At 37.8% G+C, this 18,322-nt stretch overlaps 6 protein-coding genes across 6 annotated transcripts in view; 2 read left to right on the top strand and 4 right to left on the bottom strand.

The window, feature by feature from the left end:
• Positions 1–1,418, bottom strand: part of LOC18015036 (extensin) — a 2,345-nt gene extending 927 nt beyond the window's left edge. The window contains exon 1 of the mRNA XM_006396262.2: positions 4–1,418. Within this exon, the coding sequence (XP_006396325.2) occupies positions 4–1,307 (1,304 nt within the window). The 5' untranslated portion in view covers positions 1,308–1,418. The remainder of the gene's footprint in view (positions 1–3) is intronic.
• Positions 1,419–1,657: 239 nt separating this feature from the next.
• On the top strand, positions 1,658–2,462 carry LOC18015122. The gene has a single exon (XM_006396260.2). It carries the CDS (start codon positions 1,735–1,737, stop codon positions 2,305–2,307), a length of 573 nt encoding a protein of 190 aa, XP_006396323.1. The 5' UTR covers positions 1,658–1,734; the 3' UTR covers positions 2,308–2,462.
• Positions 2,416–6,611, bottom strand: LOC18015035 (calcium-transporting ATPase 2, endoplasmic reticulum-type). The gene is made up of 6 exons (XM_006396261.2): positions 6,378–6,611; positions 4,592–6,137; positions 4,385–4,506; positions 3,632–4,294; positions 3,407–3,516; positions 2,416–3,327 (listed from the first exon to the last, which is right to left on the bottom strand). Exons 2-6 carry the CDS (start codon positions 6,060–6,062, stop codon positions 2,520–2,522), a joined length of 3,174 nt encoding a protein of 1,057 aa, XP_006396324.1. The 5' UTR covers positions 6,063–6,137; positions 6,378–6,611; the 3' UTR covers positions 2,416–2,519.
• Positions 6,612–7,924: 1,313 nt separating this feature from the next.
• On the top strand, positions 7,925–9,543 carry LOC18015034. Its single transcript, XM_006396259.2, has 2 exons — positions 7,925–8,241; positions 8,686–9,543. Exons 1-2 carry the CDS (start codon positions 8,148–8,150, stop codon positions 9,351–9,353), a joined length of 762 nt encoding a protein of 253 aa, XP_006396322.1. The 5' UTR covers positions 7,925–8,147; the 3' UTR covers positions 9,354–9,543.
• A 149-nt stretch (positions 9,544–9,692) lies between these two features.
• On the bottom strand, positions 9,693–11,621 carry LOC18014926 (aluminum-activated malate transporter 10). Its single transcript, XM_024154723.1, has 7 exons — positions 11,490–11,621; positions 11,282–11,453; positions 11,032–11,169; positions 10,666–10,938; positions 10,461–10,585; positions 10,231–10,374; positions 9,693–10,142 (listed from the first exon to the last, which is right to left on the bottom strand). Exons 1-7 carry the CDS (start codon positions 11,619–11,621, stop codon positions 9,693–9,695), a joined length of 1,434 nt encoding a protein of 477 aa, XP_024010491.1.
• A 4,247-nt stretch (positions 11,622–15,868) lies between these two features.
• LOC18014925 (dof zinc finger protein DOF4.1) lies at positions 15,869–17,728 on the bottom strand. Its single transcript, XM_006396257.2, has 2 exons — positions 17,618–17,728; positions 15,869–17,073 (listed from the first exon to the last, which is right to left on the bottom strand). The coding sequence occupies exon 2, from the start codon at positions 17,039–17,041 to the stop codon at positions 16,160–16,162; it is 882 nt and encodes a 293-aa protein (XP_006396320.1). The 5' UTR covers positions 17,042–17,073; positions 17,618–17,728; the 3' UTR covers positions 15,869–16,159.
• Positions 17,729–18,322: the final 594 nt, after the last annotated feature.

The following is an 18,322-nucleotide window of genomic DNA, read 5'->3' as shown; positions in this document are numbered from 1 at the left end:
GGGGAGGGTGGAATTTTTGCATCTGGTGGTGGCAAAGGCCGTTGAGATTCGCCAGATTCTGATAGTGACGGCGACTGAGGCGATGATTGAAACCGAGTTTCATCAATGGCTTTAGACGGCAGAAGCGGTTGGGACTGGGATTCTTCAGCAGCGTTTAACGTTGACGGTGTAGTTTTGGCTTCTCGTAGTGTTAAAGGCTCGCCGGGTTCTGAAAATGACGGAGGCGATGGTTGGAACCGAGCTTCATCGACGGCTTCAGATGGCAGAAGCGCTGGAGGCGGTTGGGACTGGGATTCTTCAGCAGCGTTCGTTGACGGTGGAGTTTTCGGTTCTGGTAGTGGTACAGGCGGTTGAAATTCACCGGATTCTGACAATGACGGTGGTGACGGTGGAGTTTTAGCTTCTGGTGGTGGCAAAGGTGGTTGAGATTCACTAGGTTTAGACAGTAATAATGATGGTGGCGATGCTTGCGACAGAAGCAATGATCGGAACCGAGTTTCATCAATTGATTTAGACGGTGGAAGCGGTGGAGACTGTTGTGACGGTGGAGACGGCAGAGTTTTGGTTTTTGGTGGTGACGCTCGCGATGGGAACTGAGTTTCAGCTGTAAATTTAGACGGCGGAGGAAATGGTGGAAGCGGTTGGGACTGAGGTTCTTCATTAGCGTTCAGCCTTAACGGCGGAGACGTTGGGGTGTTGGATTTTGGTGGTGGTAAAGGCGGCTGAGATTCACGGTTTTCTGATAAAGACGATGGTGATGCTTGCGATGGGTGTGGGGATTGGAACTGAGTTTTATCAATAGCGTTTAGCGTTGACTGAAGGGATGGTGTCTTTTTTGCTTCTGGCGTTAGCGGTGAAGGAGGCTCTGATGTTAGAGGTGGCGGCTGAGATTCACTCAGTTGTGGCGGCAATGGAGGCGTTGTCTGCAGTTGAGGCTCTTCCTTTGTTTTTGGTGATAAACGTGACGGTGGTGATGATTTTGGTTCCAGTGGAAGTTTTGACGGTGAAAATTGATTTGAAAGCAGCCGCGGTTGTGGTTGAAATGCTGGTAACTTCGGTTCCGGTGACGAAGAGCGGCGATTTTCACCATCTTTTGAAAAAGACGGCGGGAGTGAAGAAGGCATTGGCGATGGAAGTTGATACGGAGGTGGCTGAAATGGAGGTGACTGTGGTGGCGATTGTAACAAAATTTCTTGAAGATCCTTTGGTGGTGCGGGCGGTTGGTTGCTGACGCTTTGCCTTAAGTGGACAAGCCTAGCTAAATTTCCGAGCCGAAATCTCCGGCGAGACTGACGATTCTTAAACATTTCTTTTTAAACTCTTGTTATATCTTTGGTCGTTGAATGTATATTAGTAGTATTTATATGTTCATTCTTATAATACTGTAGGTAGGAATAAGCTCTATGACGAGAGGAAAATATCAGTTGCAGACAACTTTAGACTACACGAAACAGACCGTATTGACACCAAAGTATATCATAAACCGAAGATAAGTATTGGATTCGCCTTTGTCATTTACCTTTCCACCAATCACGTGGTTTAGATACCTTTATTTTCTGAAATTCCAAACTGGCCCATTTGTCATTAGGCCCATTTAGTAATTTGGGCTTATGAACAGCTTATAAAACGACCGATAGCGATAAGGAAAAAAATATGTTTAAACTTTAAAATCATTCTCTCCACTCTGGTGGATAATATGTAAAAGGTCTGAAAATTCTCATTTCATCGTCTTCCATGGATACTCTCTCAGCATCCGTTTCATCTTTCAACCTCCCTTCTCTCCCTCCACAACCGCTTAGATCCACCTCTCGCCGCTTTAAAGCCACCGTTAACGCAACCGCTTCTGCTGCGTCATCTACTACCAGTAATCTTTCAAGACCTACACCATCTTCATACTCCCACAACAAAAGCCCTAATTTCTCCAGTGGAATCTCGTTATCGCTTCCGCACGCTAAACCCTCGAGAGCTCCACCGCGTGCGTCTCCTTCGGTGCACGAGAAAGCGGCGTCGGGATTTGCGGCGGCGCTCGTTAGCGTTTGTCAATCGAAGAATTGTCTTGGTCGGACTCAAGAAGATGTCAGAAGATTGATGGAGTTTCTTGTGGGAGAAGAGAAGAAGAGGAAGGACAAGGTCTTAGTCAATGACTTTGTTGAGAGAGGTAAATTTGGTAAACACTTGAAGGGCTTGGTCAAGATGTTGATTTCAAGAGGTAAAACAGGGATTTTGTTTGATGTTTTAATGGAATTTGAGAGTATCTGTAATGAATTGGTTGTTGTTGGTCCAACACAACTTGTCTGGGTTACTTGAAGAAACAACTAAAAGATTGTAAAGAGATTATTACATCAAATCCAGAGTGTGCTTTAAATGGAATTTGAGAGAATCTGTAATGAATTGTTTGTCATGGTTTCTTGATGAAACAAAAGATTGTAAAGAGATTATAATCAAATCCAAAGTTTGCTCTCTTTAGTTTCCAAAAAGAATTAAAAAAAAGGTTACTGTCTTTTATGTTAATCAGACTTTTACATTGTCTTGATCTTCTTCTTGGTTCTTCTTCTTCTTCTGCATCTCCCAATGTATTTAAGAGCTTCATCGATCAGAATCACAGGGAAGGAAACAAGAATAACCACAAACCATTCCCTGAAACTCAAAGGCACAATCCCAAACACATTAGCTAAGAAAGGAACATAGAGAATGACACAGTGAAGCCCAAAGGAGACGGTCATAGCCACAAGAAGCCAAGGGTTTCTCCATGGTGGCATCTTTAAGAGACTGTTGTCTTCAGACAAAGCGTTCAGCGAGTTAAACATCTCAATTGCCACAAGAACAGAGAGCGATAAAGTCATCGGCTTGACTTTCCCTGAAGTGAAGTAATCACAAGGATTGTTCTCAAACGCGATTGTCCTAAACCCGCCAGCGATTGTGTAAGGAGACGCAGTGAAATTCAATCCCCACGAAGAACATTCAGACCAATTCTGAAGCTGAGTGAAGCTGACCAGTGTGTGTCCGTCTGAGATTAGGCTAATCCCGAGGAAGGAAGCTTGTGTATACCACAAGACAAAGACACCAACAGTGGCAACTCCAACATAAGAACCGATCACAAGATACCGAATAAAAACCCATGAATCGATGAGTGAATCGTCGCTTTTACGAGGTGGTTTCTTCATGATATCAATATCAGCTGGATTGAAGCCTAACGCTGTAGCGGGAGGGCCATCGGTTACCAGATTAACCCAAAGAAGCTGAACCGGTATCATACATTCCGGTATCCCCAATGCCGCCGTCAAGAAGATGGAGATTACTTCTCCAACGTTTGAGGATATCATATACCTTGAAATGAAAATCATTTTTATATACACAGAGGAAGAAAATTGGTATGATATGATCTAATCTTGTTTTCTCTATTTACCTGATAAAAGCTTTCATATTGTTGTAAATGGATCGACCCTCGGCTACAGCTGAGACGATAGTACTGAAATTATCATCTGCAAGAACCATATCAGAAGCTTCTTTTGCAACCTGTAAATTGTACAGAGCCATCATACAGTAAGTATCAGAATGTGTGCATAAAGCTTGGTCCTTCAAAATCGCAAATTTCAGATTTTTACAGTTAAGTTAGTTAATTTTTTTTTACCTCAGTTCCAGTGATTCCCATGGCGATTCCAATATCAGCTAATTTCAAAGCAGGAGCATCATTCACACCATCACCTGTCATCGCAACGATTTCTCCCATTTCCTTGAGCATTCTAACGATTTCTTGCTTATGCCTCGGCTCAGCTCGAGAGAACACTTTCCCTCCAGATTTCGACAGAATTTCAGATCGCCGTGAAGCAGGAAGAGACATAAACTCTCTACCTGTGAAGCTACTTTGCGAAAGATCTTCATCCTCTGAAAACAATCTAATCTCACAACAAATAGCTTCAGCCGTTGATTTGTTGTCTCCAGTGATCACCATTACTCTGATTCCAGCGTCTCTACAATCTTCAATTGCTCTTCCAACTTCTTCACGTGGAGGGTCTCTGAGACCAACAACTCCAACAAAGATTAGGTTTGTCTCGATGTTCGAATAGCAAGAAGGGTCTAAAAGCTTCTTGTGTGAAGGATGCTCTTCAGAAGAGTAATCTGAAAACTCTCCTAATTCGTCTTTGTAAGCTAATCCTAAACATCTTAATCCTTTTGAGGTCATTTCTGAATGTTTCTTGAGGATAAATTCTCTGCAAGCTTCATCTAAAGCCACAAGAGATCCATCAGCAAGCTGTGTATATGAACTTCTCTCAAGTATACTCTCAGCTGCACCCTGCAAAACAAAAAAAAAGAAGAGAAGATTCAGAAGAAGTTTTTAACTACAGAAAACTAACTTTGAATAGTAAAAAAGAGATGTGTTTACCTTAACGAGAAGCCGGTTTTGTCCATTTGGTTCACGCACGATAACACTCATGGACTTACGGACACGATCAAACTCCAATGTCGCTACCCTTTTCGATCTTTTGTTCCACCAGTCACAGCAAGCTAATGCAGCAAGAATGGAAAAAAAGATCAATCAACAGCAAGATAACATTGCTAAAATTATGACTGAAAACACTATGAAACTGACCTAGCTTCACTGAGCTACCATTGTCTGAAAAGTTAGCAGCTTCCTGGATACTCTCACCGTTCTTCTTCTCCGGCATACCCATCTTCTCAACAAGAACCTTCAAGGCTGCTTCTGTAGGCAAACCTGTGGCTCTAAACAGCTTGCCTTCATAAAACACTCCAGCATCATTACAAACTGAACATATCTCAGCGACAGCTTGCAAGTTAGCATCCATATTGTAGCATCCCCAATCCACAATTCCACCATCTTTAGGATCATAAGTCGTACCATCTACTGAAAAGACTCGAGAAGTCGTTGTTTTGCCGCCGAGAGTGAAGAACTCGGTTGCAGACATCTGGTTAGTTGTTAAAGTCCCGGTTTTGTCTGAACATATAACAGTTGTGCAACCAAGTGTCTCTACACTCGGAAGCTTCCTGACAATCGCGTTCTTCTGCGCCATTTTCCTTGTCCCTAAAGCTAAACACGTCGTGATCACTGCAGGTAAACCCTCTGGAATCGCAGCCACGGCTAGAGCAACCGCGATTTTGAAGTAGTAAGTGCATTTCGCAAACGAAAACCTGAAGTTCACAGGTTTGTAACCATCCACGACATCCCAAGAAACAAAGTTCTTGTAGTTAATAATCCACACAAGAACACAGACAATACAGATAGCTTTAGTCAATCTACTCCCAAACTCGTCAAGCTTCTTTTTTAAAGGAGTCTCGCTCTCTTCGAGCGACGCCTCGTGAATCTGCCTCTGGATTTTCCCGATTTCCGTATCCATACCGATACTTGTCACAACGCAAATGCAGCTTCCGTTAGCAACCGTTGTTCCCGCGAAAACCATGTTCTCTTTCCCTTGCAATTCACAATCATCCACGACTATGAGATTGGCTCCTTTCAAAACCGGCATTGCCTCTCCGGTTAAGGAGCTTTGCTCGACTCTTAAAGTAGATGTTTTCAAACCGGAAACTCTCATATCAGCAGGGACTTTATCTCCTACATGTAACTCAACTATGTCCCCTGGAACAAGCTCTCTAGCAGGCAGATTAGGTAACACAATTCCGTCTCTAATTACCTTTGCCGATTCACATTGCATCTCTTTAAGAGCCTCAAGCGCTTTCTCTGCATTGCTCTCTTGCCACACACCAACCACAGCGTTTAAAATCAGAATTAAAACTATCACAAATGGCTCAACAAAGGCCTCGAACCCTGAACCTGAGCCATTTTCCTCGCCTTCGCCTAAAAACGCTAAAACGAAAGATATAAACGCTGCGCCGAGAAGAATCTTCACAAGAGTATCGTCGAATTGCTCCAATACAAGATGCCATAAGGGCTTGCCTTTCTCCTTTGCGAGCTCGTTGTAACCGTATTTTTGCCGGCGGATTTGGACATCTTCGCAGGTTAAACCCTTGTCTAGTGTTGTATTGTACTCATTCAGACATTGCTCAACGGACCACGACCACGCCGAGAACGACTTCTCCTCCTCCATTGATTCAACAGTGCTTTACTTTTGAATTACTTCAAAGCAGTTTTTTTTTTGAGAAACCGTTTAGGGATCAAATTCCTGCAGAATTTTCAATGAAGCAGCAAATTTCAGTTAGTTAACAGATAAAGGTGTGGTTTTTCTTTAAATATATTGACGGTTTGATGTCCATTATATAAAACAGAAGAAGATATCAGATTAAATTAACCGAGATCTACCAAAAATCGAGATTTTGAAAAAACCCAGAAACCAAAAACAAAAACTGAGTGAAAGTGAGGGAGACAGAGCATGTAAAAAAATCCGAAAACAGAGTACTCTTACCGAAATTCGCTTTGGTCATTGAAATATCAAAAACCAGAGAAACCCCATTATAAATATGATTTTGACCAAAAGTTTGCTTGGAGACAAAGCACAAGACCCAGAATTTAAAAAAAGGAAGGAGAATTTTAATTTTCCAAAGTACGATTCCTGTTCTACTACACCACTAATAAGGGAAAGAGGGAGGAGAAAAAGAGGACAAGTATTTTTGATTTGGACAAGTCGTAGTTTGTGGTGAAACTCGTTTTCTTTTTTTCCTTTTCGACTTTATTGCTTGTTTTGAATATATTTTGCTTTCTTTCTTCTTCTTCTTCTGTGTTTGTGGTTTGTTTGCTTTTCAGAAAAGCGAAGGTTTGGTATTAGTGGTGGTGTGGTCCCATTAGATTCGCTGTTCAAAAAGAAAACGGAACGTTACCCATTCATCCCATATGAAATGACTATAATACCCTTCTTTTAAAACCGTTTTTACATGTTTGACTTTCCCTTCCCCGTACGGCTCAGTCGTAGGATTTTCTTGGAGAGCGGGATATTGGATATTCCATTTTTCTCTCAAATTATATTTTAATTAAGGGAACTTTAAATTAAGAGTACTACTATTATTTTTTTATTACAGACAAATAGAAGCAAAGTCAATGATATTAGAGTTAAATAACCAATGAAACAAACGCAAAAGTTCCTTACGGATTCTTTTTAATAAATGAATCTTTATTTTCTCTGCAAACATCTGTCAGTAGGAGTGCTGTCTGAAAATCTGTTTTCTTGTTTACCATATTAATTACGGTATATTCGATTTAAATAAATAATCATTGGTTACAACAAAAGCAAGGTTCCACGAAGTTTCTTCCATTATTGCCTCCTCTAGCTCCACTACGCTTCTATATTTTATTTTTCTCACATCATAAAAATCTTCATTAACCAAAAATATTTTAATAAATTGTGTAATTATTGATTATATAAAACACCATCTGTTATCCTATGTGACGATTACAAAATTTGATTAATGATTTGCAGATACGTCGATCATCAAATGTAATGGCAACGAGTTTATTAATATAAATAAATAGGTTGACAAACGTAACAAAAACTAGATAGCGATCATGAGTCAAGTGACTCAAGTTCCATTCGGTTTTTGGGCCGTAGAAAGTTTTCTTTAGGCCCAATCAGAATCCAATGTTAAGGAGATCAATTTTAACGGCAGTGCACAGTGAGATACCCACGGAGACATACGGTGAGCGCATCTTTAGACGAGCAGATAAACATATGAGTTACTTAACCAATTAAGTAGCTAACAAAGACTTGACCCCAAAAAAGAAGATGATAGATTGCAAATTTAGGTGAACGATAAAAGAAAATGTAAAACTAATTCTACTATAACTCGTAAGGTTTACCTCTCCTGTTTACGTAATGTCACTTAGATTATGAAATCTCATGAAGATATTAGTTAGAGATTCTAGTTAATTAATGATCAATGATCCTAATTATCTGAACGGAACGGCGTCATCCTCACAAAAGCCTTGCTCGGGCGATTCACACGCCTACTAATTTGACCATATTACCCTCAGAGTGATCATCGTCGTCACAGTCACTAAACTGTTAACGCCGTCAAAAGATTCCGTAACGGGGGTAAGTTCAACAGCTCCGGTTTGATCGCCCAATCATAATCTCCGCCGCTGACGTCAGAATCTCTTCCTCTACTGCAATTTCCATCCAGAAGCAAAAGGAGAAAGCTTCTGAGACGAAGTAGAGAGAGAGAGGGGAGAAGAAAAGAAAGCAATGGGTCTGATTACGAATAAGGTTGAGAGAGATGAGCTTAAACCTGGAGATCACATCTACACTTACAGAGCAGTCTTCTCCTATTCTCACCACGGTATAACTTTGATTCTTCCTTTGTTTTTTGGTTTCGTTTGTTTTCACCATCAATTGGATTTTGATGCATTTGTGTGAATTATCCAGAGTTCTTCATTTTGCGAATTGAAAGGTTTATTTTACCTTTGACCCTTTCACAGAAGAAGAAACTAACTATTCCTTGGTCTCTATTCGGCGATTGACTCTTTTGATTCTGTCAAAATCATCTTTTTTGGTGAAATTGATATCTCTGTTTGGTTATTAGGGTTTTGCTCTTGCCGAAGTTATTGACTTTATAATCAAGACGGTATCTTTGAAAGGGCTTCTCTTTTGTTTTCAATCTTTGTGATTTTGACTTCCCTTTCTACAGTCAAATGGTGGCAACAAATAGATTTTGATTGCTTGTGTTGACATTTCGATTGAAGAAACCTATTTGTTTTCTTCTGAATTTTTCCCACATTGGCAGGTGTATTTGTCGGTGGATGCAAGGTGGTTCATTTCAAACCTGAGCACAGCTTGAAATCTCCCACACTCTCTTCTTCTTCTTCTTCAGCTTCTTCTTCTGTTTCAGAGCGTAATGATTCTGCAGAAGCTCCTTGCCCTACATATCCTGACTGTGGATTCAAACAACCAAAGAGCGGAGTAGTGCTTTCTTGTCTCGACTGCTTCCTCAAGAACGGCTCTCTCTACCGTTTCGTGTATGGAGTCAGCTCATCGCTTTTCCTCAGCAGATTCCGCGGTGGCACTTGCACAACCGCTCCATCTGATCCGCTTCAAACAGTTGTCCACAGAGCAATGCACCTTCTCCAAAACGGTTTTGGTAACTACGACATCTTCCAAAACAACTGCGAAGATTTTGCTCTTTATTGCAAGACAGGATTGCTCATTCTGGACAAGAACGGGGTTGGAAGAAGCGGTCAAGCCAGTTCAATCCTTGGCGCTCCTCTAGCTGCACTCCTCTCTTCACCTCTCACATTGTTGATTCCGAATCCTGTTGGTGTAGCAACAGTCACTGCTGGGATGTATTGTATGAGCAGGTATGCTACTGATATCGGTGTTAGAAACGACGTCATCAAGGTTCCCGTTGAGGATTTGGCTTTGAACCTCGGCATTAAAACCCTTAAGAAAAGGTGAAAGCTTTTGACATTAAGGGGAACACAGATTCTACTATGTCCGTGGAAGAGTACGTAAGATTGGCCAGTGTTTAGTTGTGATCTTATCTTCCCCTTGATCTCATTTCTTGTTTGCTACGGTATGATGACACTGTAAGGACTCTCTTTGATTCATTGTGGATTCCAACATTATCATTTTCTTAGTTCTATAACTTGCTTTTTGGGCTTAAAAACCATGCCGAAGAAAACTTCGGTTACAGAACTAAGAAAACTGATAGACTAAAAAGCTTATATATACATGAAAACTCCGGTTTAAAAATCTTCATGCCTATTGAGATTGCGATGTGTAATCGAAAGTGATTTAGGAACTAAGTGGTGGTGGTTGTTTAGTGTTGTTCTTGTCTCCTGGTTTCTTTTTTGAATCTTGTTCGAAATCTGCAAGATTTGCCAGTTCATCGACAGCTTCGACGGTTGTTTGAATTCTAGCTGCGTTTTCGATTAACAATGAAACCAAAGTGGCAACCGGAAGGACTTCATGTAGGCTCATCGGCATGGTTCTGTCTTCACTGTCTCCTTTTTTGTTCTCTTCAGATGGAACTTCTTCTTCAGGTTTGTTAGTTTCAATGGGAACAGTTTTTAAGGTTTCTTGAAGCTCTTGTACCGCTGAGTTCATATCAAACACTAGGAAATCCATCTTCGAAGATTTTCTCGTGTTCTTCATCATATCCGCTAGTTCTCTTAAGATTTTTGAAGAAGCTGAGCTCAGTTTCATACAAGCTTCTCCGAAATGCCTCTTGACCTGGTCTGGTGCCTGTTGAAGCAGAGGATCACTGGTTTTAGTATTACAACCTCTAAAAGTTAATTCTTCAAAAAACTATGATGAAATCTAAAAAAGTTACCTCTGTTTCATAGTTAATGCAAATACTGAGATTCTCAAGGCAATAAGCACATCTGCGCATTGCAGCCCCTATCTTTACGTATAGCTTCCATGGATGCCGGAAGTTAAAGCTTCCATGTGCTGGTTCCCATCTCGCTAGATTCGCCTGAGAGATTTAGCCGAAAGGCGAATAAGTAGCCGCAAGGTAATAATTGACTTTTTTTATCCCTATTAGATAATCTGTTAAGTTACCATGGATTCCTCTGTTCCCTTAGAGTTTAGTACACATTTAAATCCTTGCAGTTTCATGTTACTTTCTTCATCTTCATTCTCATTCGTCGAGACGTCTTTCTTCTTGAAGTACTCTGCTACACAGCCTGCACGTTTAAATGATGATCAGCGCAATAGTTAATGCGGAACCTTTCATAACAAATTCGATTTCCACGTTCCCCCTTACCGTCTAATGAATCGGCAAGCTTTTCAAGGTTACGTTGAACAAGACGGTGAAGCTGAGATCCTGCCCAGATTGGACAGAAGAAGACGGTAATGATAATGCAGATAGATGTTCCAATTGCAATAGTTGATACTCTCTGCTGAGCCAACTCAACTAGCTTATCTACTCTGTATCCGCCTACTGAGACAAGGCTAAATGTGAGGATAAAGATCATTGCTCCGTAGTCGAATCTGGCTTTAAATGACGGGACAAACCGCGAGTACGTAGCTGCGAAAGCTGCAAGAATTTAAACCCACAAAAGGTTTTTGTTTTAGTAAAGATTGATCCTATACAACAAAGATTGATCCTTTTTTGGGTTTTGGCCATTACCAAATAGAAAAACAGAGCATCCAATCACAAAAATCTCAGCTTTTCCTGATTGAGTTGCAACCCAATGAACAGCAATGCCTAGTGATCCAGCTAATATAGTTGCCACCACTCTGTTCACACATTTGGAGAATGTTGCTCCTGTTGTATACATAAGTGATACATACACGTATATACGTATACATATAGGTCAATTTCACTCATTAAGAAGAAGAAAGTTGAAAACTTTTGATTTTGGGTTTGGTTTACATACCGACATTGGACTCGAAGACGACGACAACAGTCATGATTGCCCACATAGCATTCCCTCCAACACCATCATACAAAGGTCTCATGTAATAAAAGATTGAGACTAACGAAAGTGCAAGTCCTACTTTCAGACAGTGAACCACTTTGGCCGGATCATCTGCCCCAATCCTCCAAGCCTTCCTCATAAACTTTGCAATTCGCTCCACGAGTACCTTCATTACCAAACCCTTTAACCAAACAAAGATCCTTTTACTTACTCCCGAGGTTGGAACTAATCTCTCTGTTGTCCCATTGTCTACACTTATCCTCCACTCTAGCTTCCCTGCTTCTTCTTTTGATCCCATATTATTATTATTATACCCGAGAATTATAGATCTTAAACCCTAAACCCAAAAATCCGATCAAAGTTTTGATCAATAAATGTTTGGGTTTTGTTTGATGAGCAATGCAATATGGAGTGTTACATATATATATAGAGAGAGATTACTACGATATGTAATAGTTATTACAATTTTCAAAGTTATTCAAATCATTTTAAGTGGTGAACTAATATTATTTGTTATATCCACTACTAATCTACTATATATTATTGATCACTCTCCCACTTGGATGTGCAAAGAGATGGAAGTGGCCTAATTAAAAAGTAATATGATTAGTTTCAAATTTTGTGCTCCAACGTCATCGCACAAGTACTGATGTTGACACTGTCGTACGTACATCCATCCATTTCAATGCAACATCTGTTCATCTCTGTTGTATATAAATTTAAAATAGTAAATTTAATGTCACAATAAGATATAAGAAGTTTCAATTCATATATATTAATTGTAATCAATGAAAAAAAAAATTATATTAATTGTAATCTAAAAAGGGATCCAAGATATCAACCCTAACTTGTAACATAGTTATATATATTGTAAGGTTTTTTTCTACATCATAAATGTAAAATGTGAAAGGGTTACTATCATTTATGATTAATGAGTTCATTACCCATATTCCATCAACTGTAAGGTACTAAGGTTAATAAGCTCAAAACTTTTTTTTTCTCAAAACTTTCTTCGCGAATATATATTTTGCATGAGGGGCTGTAACTACGAAATTAAGTTTTTTTTTTTCATTTCAAATCACTCTTCTACATTCCAATAGGCGAAAGTATCAATTAAAATCAATCAGAATCAAACAAATGAGATTACGATTACATCCACTAGCCACTAAGTGATATCAAATATATGTGTGCGTGTGCGTCTCCGTGTGCATGTGCATTGCATGCATACATACATACACCATTTCTCATCAAGTAAAACATATGAAAAGTGGATGGTCGTAAGCAAACAAAGCCCTTCGCATATTCCTTTTGGTTGATTAGAGAAGTCATATCACAATAATTATTTCATAATTTGTCTTATTTGTTTTTTTCAGGCAATGAAGTTTGAATTGAATTTGCTATTACATGCACTAAGTGATATCAAAGGCACGTGAAAGTGGCAGGTTTGACTTATACTACCTTTTAATAATGTAGATATAGAAAATTAGACGATCTCCAATGGTGAGAAACCCTATGGAGTTCTCATCTTATTTTTTTGTATTACTTACACATATATCTACATTTGTAAAGAGAATTTTAGTTTTTAAGCTTCCAATGGTAAGTTTTTAAATCAGAGTCTCTCAAAAAAAAGAAATAAAATGAGAAGAAAACAAATAAAAAATAAAAACAAATTTTCCAACCAATTAAATATTGCCACATCGGAGTCTCTCATAGGTCTTTAAAGCTCTCTCAAGAGAACCGATTCTCTCCCATTAACCCATTTAATCTTTTTGTTTAATTCAAAATTAATATGAGAACCTCTTAAAAGACCACCTTTGGAGATGGTCTTACAATTCTTGGGAGGTACAAATATATCAAACCAATTAGAAGAAAAAGATGACATAACCTAACTTTGTTTTAGGTCACTAAGTGAGCCCCAAATTATAAGAGACCTAATTTAATTGTTGGGTTCCCTATCAAAATATTATCTTGCCCTAAGTGGACGTACTTATATATATTATCACTAATCAAGATTTTATTTATGTTTTAAAATTCTTATTTGTGTGGTCGAAAATTATTTGAAGAATAGAAAGTAGAAGATATTGTGACACTTTAGCTACTTCGGGTTGCCCTATTGGGTATTGTGAACATTTATGAAGTGCCCTTCAGCTTATCACCTTTTGTTGGTGATGTGATAAGAAGAGCGGTCTAACTTTTTGTCTTATCGAATTTGTTTATAAATATATGGCTCGTGTTGGGAAATTAGGTCACGATTGAAATATAATTTTGGTTATAAAGATTTTATGGCATATTCCACTAAAATAAATCTAAAATCATTGGCATGCAATAGAAATTTCTGTTCATGTGATTATTCTAAGCTCTTGCACTTGTGATGATCTCAACAGCTTATCGTGGATTATTTCGGATTTTGCTGACACCACAATTTTTTGGAACAATGTGTAAATGTGGCCTAAACATTCATACGTCATATATCCTTACTTTTTTTTTTTAAACTCTCATCTATATTTTGTTTTCACTTTGCTTTTAATTTAAAATTGATTGAGTAACACCATTTTAAATAAAATTAGAAATGATAAATATTTAAGAGAAAAATATTATATGCGAATTGAAATCCGCTGTTATAGGTTTCAGAAAAGAAGGTTTTTAATGAGTTTGGATCAGGACTAAGATAGTAAAATCTTGAATTTATTAAAACTGAATTCAAATCCAGACATTCTATATATATATATATATATATATCCAATTTTTTATATGAAAGTACATTTGAAAGTTAACTTCTTTAATTTTTTGTGGTATATCATAATTTAGAAATGAATTATTCAAAGTTTAATGTACTATTATTTTAATTATTTAATTTTAAGCTGTACAGATTTGGATATAATACAATATGTATTTATGGATATCTGAATAGACGTAAGCCATAGATCCAGATTTAGATATTTCTCACATGAATCCGATGGATCTGAATATCCTAAAATTCATGGATATTTGGATCTGCTGCACCCTAATGAGTAAGGCCAAAATCAAATCTTTTTCCTTCCATGAATGTCGAGTTCGCTAATCTCACTTATTCATATTTAGCACAAATAATAATAAGTAAATAACCATGCACAATGCATATCATTTTGGGCCAGACGGATTATTCTCAAAAGGGTTATTAGGATTTAGGCCTACCTTACTAGGCTCAGCTAAATCCAACATTGCAGGCGTATTTTTTTGGTATCACAATTTTTTTATTTAATTTTCTACAGAGCAGGAAACCTAAAGCTTCTCCGTATCTTCTTCTCATTAGCCTGATTTTACTACATTCCTTCGTTATTCATATGAACCTTTATTGAACCTACTACGTAAAACGGGCTTTGAACGTGTCAACAATCCTCCAGTAAAGAATTGAGTTAGTTTGAATTCAGCAGTGGCGACTGGCGAGAAGCAGCTGTGCAACTACACAACAAATTTACTATTACCTTAAATGTATGCGTGTGTTTATATTTGGTTAAAAATGAAAGCCAAAATAAAGTTTTAAGAAAAGCTTGAAGGGAGGGATTGAAAAAGATGATTCAAAGATTCATTTTCATTTTTTAGGTTAAACGTGTACACAGCAGATCATGTTTATATAGCTTCCAGTATTCTCTCAAAGCATGACACATGATGTCTACTAACACATCACTACTAGAACGTGAAAACAGTTTTGCAAAACTATCGTAGAATTGTGACAAAGCTTGGTGTAAAGACTCGGTTTCAATCACATATTTTGCTTTCCCTTTCTCACAAGCTGAAATATCTGGTTGTGTTTTCTCTAATTAAAAAAAAAAATGCATTGAGACAGGGGTCTTCTTTGGTCTTCCCACGAGAGTAAAACAAAATTATAAAGCAAATAGAAACAGAATCTAAGTGGTCATTTGAAAAAACGATTGGTTATTTGAATAATCTTTAGTTGGAGCAGGTACGTTGTCGTGTCCGTTTTTATTACAAAAATATTAATATAGTAAAGGAATACTATGTTACATTGCAGTTTTTATGATAATTTTCTTGGGTCACGGTGTGTTTCTCTTGTATTCAACACGCAATTCTGTTCATGGACAGTTGATCAGGTCTCCTTAGTTTCCAATTCAGACTTTGCTTAGAGATAAATCTCACATAAACATAACTGAATAAATATTACATTATAAAAACTAATCGGAAGCCATATAGGATTTAGAATCCCATCCATCCTAATTAATATGCATGTTCACAAAAATTGTATCGCGTAAAATTTCATAATACCAAAAAGTGGACATAAATATAACCCATTATTTTGTATACAAATTGATACACTACTAAATTTTGATTTCCAAAAACGAGATTACCAACACAACTTCTGCACAACTTTAAGTTCTAAGTAACCAGTACATATCCTGCAAAAAAATGATAACTAATTAGTAAATTTGCTATGAATTTCACGTGAAAGTTGGAGATAAATTAATCTAAAACAATACAAAAGTGATATAAACCAATTGAAAACTTATAGTGTTTTGGTTTTGAGTTGAAACAACACAAAGCTTAACATTGATCAAATAAAATTATGATATGATTAACACTATATATTTATATGTAATGATATGGATTAGACACATATATGTGTTAAAAGGTCCTAAAGAAGCAAACTAAAAGCCAAAGAAGTGGCTCCATCAGACAAAAGACAAAGAAAGTGAAACAGAAGAATTTAAAAAGTGGAACGAAGAATCATCATGCTCCTCCCAAGGCGACTCTTCCGGGTCTGAAAATTCCAAATATAATCACATTTTTTTTTTTGGTTTTGTCTTTATTGTCTCGTCCTTTCATTTGACATTATTCATATCACCATGTTGGTCCACCACTATCACCACCTAGGATGATTCCACTCCATAGCTCATTGCTTGAACCACTTTCTCTCTTCTTATTTCCATCATCGTGTCTCTCATGGTGACGATGATGTTCATCATGATCTCCATAAGGAAACATCAACTTACTTCCTCCTTCATTAACAACGAAGTTATCATGATTAACAATTTCCTCTTTGTTCCTATCTAATGAAAACCCAAGATTTATTTTGCTGTGGTCATGATTATACTCTTGACGAAACTGAATCATTCCCATCGGTGCGGTGAAAAGACAGTTTTGCCCTCCGGTCATAGCTTGGTCGGTGAAATGACCATAAGGCCCTTGAGCTCTCTCGTCTTGCATAGTAGGAGCGGAGAAGGAGAGGCTAAGGCCATTATTGCTTGGATGGCTCTTGCTAGGTTTTGATGATGATGATGATGATGTGAAGACAGAAGAAGGGTTGAGATCTGGGATATTCTTGGTCGATGTCGTCGGAGAAGAAGATGAGGAATTAGAAAGTAGAAATGGAAGCTTCTTGTTCTTTCTACAACCTCCGCCTACGGGGACGTTACGGAGAGAGCCACCTTCTGTCCAATATCTCCGACAAGACTTACACAAGTACCTAGGCTGTGCTAAGCTGTAGTTGTTGTAATAACAGAACTTGGTGTTGCTTGAGTTGCATCTAGGGCAGTTTCTTGGTTCTTGTGGCCTAGTGGGCATCGTCGTCATCATCTTCTTCTCCTCGTCCATTATCGTTGTCGCTGAATCCATTGTTGTTGTTCTTGGTTGTGGTGTTGTGATGATGGTGTTATAGGGATTATTGTTAGTAATATGTTGGTATTGATCATGAGCCTGATGATGATAGTTATGATGGTCCATGATGTGTGCTTCAATAAGACTTTATACAATCCCTGTGAGATGTATGATAAACTCATGAAAAGAGGAATAACAAAAGTGGAACCTATCAAAAGTAGCACACAATATAAATAAATATATAAATATAAAGCTTTATTGAAAGAACATCAGAAGTCATAACTTACAAGTCCATGAACCAAAATATAAGATACTTATACACATGGAACTATCTTATATATAAACGATCAAGATTAAATCAATATAGGAACTGAGAGAGTTGGGACAAAGAATCACTTTCTAAACGCATGATCGAGCAAGAAAAGTTATATAAGGCTAACAAAAGGAAAAATATACTTTTTTCATTAAAATTCTCCAGATCAAGTAATAAAAGGGTGGTAGGAGCTGATCTCCATAAAGCCAGACATCTTTTTTAAAAGCAAAAAAATTTCAAAGAAATTAGAAGGGTGGAAAGTAAAAAAGAAAAACCCTAATACACTCATCAACTAAAAAGCAAAAGAAGTTAAAAAAAAAAAAAAGAAATAGAAAGTAATTGCAGAAGAAACAAGGAGATAAGAGAAAAAGGGAAGAAGATGAACTGACCTGATGATCAAAGAGATGACTTACAGAGAGAGAGAGAATGTTTTAAGGCTAAAGTTTGGAAGTGTTGGGTTTCACTTTTATGGGCATTTTAGTGGTGTGTTTGTTTTGACTTATCTTTTTCTTCTTCTCTTTTCCTTTTTAATAGAAAGGTTAAATCATCTTAAACGTAAAGTAGTTGATATTTTACCATAATATATTGAATGAAAATTAAAATATAGTTTATATACGTTTTCTCACTAGTAATTCAGTAAATAATTTATGAAATCTAATCTTATAATACAGTAAAATTACCTTCAATTGTTAAATTTTAACTTCAAAACTTAAATCTTGATTGTAAAAGAATGCAATATCAAGTTTTGATTAAAAATAATTGAAAATGAAATTTATACTCGACATTGATGATATTTGTCTTCTGTTACAAGTTACCAATGAGTACGGGCCTAACATGGGCCGCGTATTTAACTTTTCAGGTGGCCCTAAATATTGCAACTGTGATAGCGGTCGCTTGCTTATTTGGGGCCTTGCCAATTTCATAGGGATACCGAGAAGACGTTTCTGCGTGGGATTAAAACACACTGGGTTCACTCATTCTCCACCATGGATCTATAGTTAATACACGTGTAGGAGATCCAGCTGTTCACTATACCAACGTGTTACGCTGTCGTTTGGGAGATGACGCAGAGGCTTGAATTTGGTTCTCCGTTT

Source organism: Eutrema salsugineum, unplaced genomic scaffold (assembly GCF_000478725.1).
Source record: "Eutrema salsugineum unplaced genomic scaffold, Eutsalg1_0 scaffold_3, whole genome shotgun sequence".
In the NCBI taxonomy this organism is placed as follows: Eukaryota; Viridiplantae; Streptophyta; class Magnoliopsida; order Brassicales; family Brassicaceae; genus Eutrema; species Eutrema salsugineum.
Note: the sequence above shows the minus strand (reverse complement) of the source record. Positions and strands in the feature narration are given on the sequence as shown.